The sequence below is a fragment of the Salvelinus namaycush genome, unplaced genomic scaffold (assembly GCF_016432855.1).
Source record: "Salvelinus namaycush isolate Seneca unplaced genomic scaffold, SaNama_1.0 Scaffold429, whole genome shotgun sequence".
NCBI classification, from domain to species: Eukaryota; Metazoa; Chordata; class Actinopteri; order Salmoniformes; family Salmonidae; genus Salvelinus; species Salvelinus namaycush.
The window spans coordinates 34,555-40,600 of NW_024061119.1; the positions used below are offsets into that span (position 1 = coordinate 34,555).

The 6,046-nt window shown below is 38.9% G+C and overlaps 1 protein-coding gene across 1 annotated transcript; it reads left to right on the forward strand.

Moving 5' to 3' along the window:
- Window positions 1–422: 422 nt before the first annotated feature.
- On the forward strand, window positions 423–4,666 carry LOC120041267. Its single transcript, XM_038986201.1, has 9 exons — window positions 423–597; window positions 2,085–2,393; window positions 2,535–2,591; window positions 3,102–3,164; window positions 3,334–3,357; window positions 3,610–3,888; window positions 4,079–4,135; window positions 4,264–4,356; window positions 4,518–4,666. Exons 1-6 carry the CDS (start codon window positions 423–425, stop codon window positions 3,672–3,674), a joined length of 693 nt encoding a protein of 230 aa, XP_038842129.1. The 3' UTR covers window positions 3,675–3,888; window positions 4,079–4,135; window positions 4,264–4,356; window positions 4,518–4,666.
- Window positions 4,667–6,046: the final 1,380 nt, after the last annotated feature.

Sequence of the window (6,046 nt, forward strand, 5' to 3'; positions counted from 1 at the left end):
TTCACAGTTTAGATCCATATACAGTGAGCCGTCAACAGTCACAATTCAGGGTAAGAAGATTGTTTGAATGGTTGTAAACAATGTACTGTTGTGCCATCATTACCATGTTCCTCTTGGGATATGTTATCATACTGTGTGTTGTCATTAGCTATTACATGAAGCAATCAAGGAATATATTATATCTCCTTCATTTCCCATACTGTCACCGCATAAAGTAATTGACTCAAGATCCTTAAGTCTTAAATAACAAGGAGGGATTAGACTGTCAGTACATTTCTCAAAACCACAAAATACTTAATTCCCCTATTCTCACAGACATTCCTCAGCTGACAGTGAGTTCTACAGTCATCAGAGAGACAGAATCAGTTCTGCTGAGTTGTGAGACTCCTCCCTCTCTCCCTGTGTCTGACTGTTACTTCTACATGGAGGGGGAGAAGATTCTTCCAGACTCATCGTGTACGCAGACAATAACAGGAACTGAGCTGCTCAAGAGGTCTGGTCCAACATTTCCAGCTGTGGTCAAAGTGACATGTTACTACACTGTATGGAAGTCTCACACATCTCCTTTAAGTGACCCTGTCTCAGTCACTGTTCAGGGTAAGTTGGTGGTTTAAACAATGATACACTTCACTGTTATACCGTATTAATTATGCTCGTTCTGAAAATGAGATCTTCTGTCGTATTTCTTAAACGTCTTCATTTCACATAATGACAGGATTTACTGTACTTTGTACAAACATAAATGCTGATAGTTTAACATTTTATTAATGGATTTTCCATACTGTTAGTATGTATGGATTACCTGTAATGTTTTTTAAATGCAACTTTCAAAGAGACCCACCTCCTCCCAGGCTGACAGTGAGTTCTTCAGTCATCAGAGAGAGAGACTCATCTGTCAGACTCCTCCACCTGTCTCTGTGTCTCACTATTACTTCTACACAGAGGGGAGAGATCCTAAACACTCACCCTATACATGTTCACTCACGGGGACTGAGCTGCTCTCGTGGGCAGGTCAAAGTTCATCTTCTGAGATCAAACTGAGATGTTTTTACACAGTAGAAACGTACTATCCGTCGATGCAAAGTGGTTCTGTCTCTCTTACTATTCTTGGTAAGAAATGTTATATTCAGATTGTCTTGAATGATTCTGTTTAAATCACAATCTCATCCAATGTCATTTAAAAAATATTTGTTATGAAGACAATACATATTTGAAATGTACATGTCAAAAGTAGAGTTCTAAGATCCCACGGAAAACAACCACAGAGACAGGCCAAAGTACAATAAAAGGTTCTTTATAAACTCAGCTTGACACAGTAATACACAGTATCACTACGGCCCTATTAGAAACGTATAAATAGGCTGGGATTTAGGGCTGTAGGCTAACTAGAAGCAACGGGACAAACTAACACAGCAGTTGATTCCCGATCGGTGGCCAATGTTCATTCAGGTCCTTCCGAACAGGGTTTGTTCATTCGGTTCTACCCGAGCAGGATTAGTTTGGCTCTACCCGAACAGGGTTTGTTCATTCAGTTCTACCCGAGCAGGATTAGTTTGGCTCTACCCGAACAGGGTTTGTTCGTTCGGTTCTACCCGAGCAGGATTAGTTTGGCTCTACCCGAGCAGGGTTTGTTCATTCGGTTCTACCCGAGCAGGATTAGTTTGGCTCTACCCGAACAGGGTTTGTTCATTCGGTTCTACCCGAGCAGGGTTTGTTCATTCGGTTCTACCCGAGCAGGATTAGTTTGGCTCTACCCGAACAGGGTTTGTCTCTTCCTCCCGAGCAGGGAGAGGGAGATCTGTGGAATCACTCCACACCATACAAGCAAGCAAAATTGTCCGTGTGATTCAATTTGATTTCACACGTGAGAATGTAAGGAATTAAGTGAAAGGCAATCGCTGTAAACACACAGGACACATGATTAAACATCATAAATATGCATGATATCAAATAAGACATGCTGATACGTACTATAAATAGAATGGGAGGCTCTAGTTTAGTTAGTTGAGTCAGTGTCACTTGTGACATATACATTACATTCAAAGAGAGTGATGTAAAAAGGAGTCTCTGTCCTTTCCTAACAGATCCAAAACCAGACATAACAGTCAATTTTGATGAGGACTTCACCATCATCTGTTTGATTCGTGGTTCCGTCAGTCCTGACTCCACCTGTAACCTGTATGTTGGAAAGGAGAGTCAGCCATCCTTCACAGCAGAGATCTGGAAAGAAAAAAGCAAAGGTTCCAAACAGTGGTTCTGTAGATTCAATGTAACTGAGAGGGATATTATCAGAACTCTACAGTCAGTGAGGCTTAAGGAGGTAAACTGTGACTACAGAGTGAGCTCAGGACCAAACTCTCTCTCTCCACGCAGTGATGGGAAAAGCTTTGCACGTGAGTCATTATCTAAACAAATCTATCAGGGCTGTAGGTCTTCATGATCTGACTCACTTTGATTTTAGCATCTTCTTAGTATGACTATCTTCATTCTGACCAACTAACTAAATACCACATTTCAATCCCAAATGATTTTAGATCTGGTGGGAGTTCACATCAGTGATCCAACAACTATACAGACACCTTCTATGGCAGGTAGGCTACACATGTGTGCTTTTATAGTGGCACTGCTGTTATTTTAAAGCAACAAAAGTTTCAGCAATAAGAATAATTGTCTTAATGTGTAAATTAAGCTGTTCTATAGATATGACACCAGCATCAACACCAATGTCTGGGATCATCAGCACAAGTAATAGAATGTCTGTGTTCATCTAGTCGAGTGTTTAGATCGTATCTATGCGCTGTTATGCTTCTGCTGTTAGATAACATGGTGACTTTATTCTAGGAAGCTGTAAACAACAATCAACACCTTATCTGTCCTGAAAGACTTTATCACCTTATGAATTGGTCTTATCATCTCTATAATGAGGAGAAATATAATCTACCAGGGCTAGAAGCCACCTGTCCGTAGTGATTTTTATAGTCCTACTTTGCTCACTTTGAATAGATAAATCATAAAGGTATTTCAAAAGGCCAACAACACCATGATGATCATTAATACGATCATGAATAAAATGCTAATTTCATTAATATATGTTTTCTCAGTGGGTTTGACTCCAGGTCCTAGATCTACTTTGCCTCCCAGCACGACAGTGAGTCCTACAGAAGGTGTGTTGGGCCTCTAAATTACCATCTCTGCAAGTTCCAATTATACAGTCAAGCGTTAAGATTACGGGCCTGTAAAATTAAGTGACCCAAATGTGAATGTAAAACCTTATTCTTGTGTAATCATATTGCTTCCCATTTGTTTCGACTGTTACTTGTACCTTTACCCCAGACACCACAGTGACACCAACTACCAGTAAGTAGATCCACCAATTTAAACTTAGTTTGCAAGTACAATATCTTTGTTCACATTCATTCACTAAAGCTCCGGTTAACTAATAGATTCATAGCTGCTTGTAATTTCAGTCCAGATTTTTAACCATTTTTAGTCCATCTGATTTGTAGGTAATGTGTATTGTACTTCTCTCTTTCTGCTTATTGAAATACCTTAGATATTATATTAATTTACATTTGTTCTTGTGTAATATGAGTAATCTCTCCTCACCAGGTTTGACCTCCCCTTTGACCCCTAGCACGGCAGTGAATCCTTTATCATCATCTTTATCTAGTTAGCAAATATAAGTAAAACAAATAGAGTAGCTTATCTTCTCCATGTTTTTTTCCCATCGCAAATTTGCCTCATTACAAAAAGAGGTTGATTTTTGATTGATTAAAATCAACCCATTTAGATGTATTTTTGTATAATCAGATCCAATGATTTGCTTTGCATCAGGGTCGACTGTTTGCTGTACTTTGACCACTGACACCCCAGCGAGTCCAACTGAAAGTAAGTATAGCCAATAGGTTTCATTTAGTTTTCTAAATATTTTAGTCTATTAGAGCATAAACCAGTTTTGCAAATATAGACAAATGTAAATTCAGTCAAAGGTTTAGGATTAATCAAACAATTTGTTTATTCTTAGAAATATTTGCATAACTCTGTTATTAAACTGTCCTTCTCTCTTGCATGTGCCCAGGAGGTCAAAGCTCCACAGAAAGTGATGTGGAATCAAACAGTCAAGAAAGCATTCTGGGTAAGTATCCTTTTCGAGCTGTCTTTTCTCACACATATGAAAACAGAGCTGTGCACATTTTCTTAGAAAAACAATAATGTGGTCCAAGAGCTAATGACCTCTCCCGATGTCATCATGTCACCAAATAGTGGGGCAAATATGGCAGGCAGCAGTAAGTGTGGCTTCTGGAGTGGGCGTGCTCCTGGTAGGATTGACAGCTGTCTGTCTCTGCAGGAGGATCAGTGAGTACATTTGATTCTGCAAAACAAATCATTTGCAAATTTACCGTGCTGATATTAATGTAAGTTCCTATGGCATGGGTTAATTTATCATCTCATTTTGATCATACTGTATAGATTAGACTATATTCAATATAATTAATTTAGCCTCATTTGTTTTTCAGAGAAAACCAATTCTCAGAGGTAAGAATTCTCCTCGTGAATATGATGCAGATCGTATCAACCTTTAGTTCTGTATTGTCCATGATGAGATGTTCTTACCACAAACTTCTTATACTTTTATGTTGTTCAGACCTACAGCCAGACAGGATGATCACAGCCAATGTATGTTCCAAACAAAATACATCAACATAGACACACATACAACTTACATAACTATATACACTCATGTACAAACACTATAATCCCATTTTCATTGTGTTTATGTTGTAGATGATTTGGTGTCTATGGGAGCGGTGAGCAGCGGAGTCATGGTGAATATTCTACATTACAGTGGTATCTGTACACATATACACCTCTGACAGAGGAGGCTGGTGGGATGAGTTATAGGAGGACAGGCTCATTGTAATGATTGTAATGGATTTAATAGGACGGAGTCAAACAAATCAAACACATCAAAACTACGTGTTCGACTCCATTCCATTAATACCATTTCAACGATTACAATGAGACCGTCCTCCTATAACTCCTCTCACCAGCATCCTCTGCCCTCTGACTGTCTGATCTGAGGATCAATACCTTAATAATACCTTAGTATTGCTTCAACATATGAATGTTCAAAGTATTAAATCAACAGCTAGATTTATTTACAGATTTATATGGTCATTTATATTTATTAACAAATAAGATGTTTTTCAGTTTAGTCTTATAAACTATTTTTGATCAAATAACCTACATCTTGCATTGGACATGTGTAGACCTCAGAATGACACAGAATGACACAAAACCCACAAACACTTCCTGTGATACAAAGGAGGGTGCAGTTCATGTCACGAGTTAGAGAGCAGAATAGACACAGTTTTTAGACAGGAGGATAAAAAGTCTATCTCTTCTCTCTCTTCTTCGCCCTCTCTCTCTACTATAGGTGGATTCAGGAGATGCTGGAATCGATTCTCAGATCACTTCTGTACTGTACACGTTCATGCCCTCAGGTTTGTCCCTCAGATCTCGGGACCATCTGCAAGTGCACAGCTACTGTACATGCTTGAACTTTGTGCCTAACCTTTTCAACCATATCAAAATGCATATATGACACTTAAAACAGAAATGAATGTGTCCGAGCATCAGCAGCGTGAGAATAGAGCTGTAGATCTGCAGGGGAGTTTGAGACATAAGGAGAAGTGTGAAATGACATCAAGCCCTGTTACTTGCACTTCTTCTGTTTGGCTGTTACTAACGCAATAGGGCAAACTCGACTAAGTAACACACATGCAATGTAGACATGTAATATACACATGACCCACCCTCAAACACACACTCATACATACATACACAACCTCTTACTCATGGAATTGTCTCTCTCTGTGATGTGCAAGTCCTGTTGATGTGGATACACAGGCATTTGCAAATGAACATGTAAGTACAGCACAAATAATTGCATGGAGTATAGATATATCGTTGTACAGTTCATTGTATCATATTGTTATATTGTTATATGTAGCACTGTTTTCACAGACAGACTGACTAGAGGATT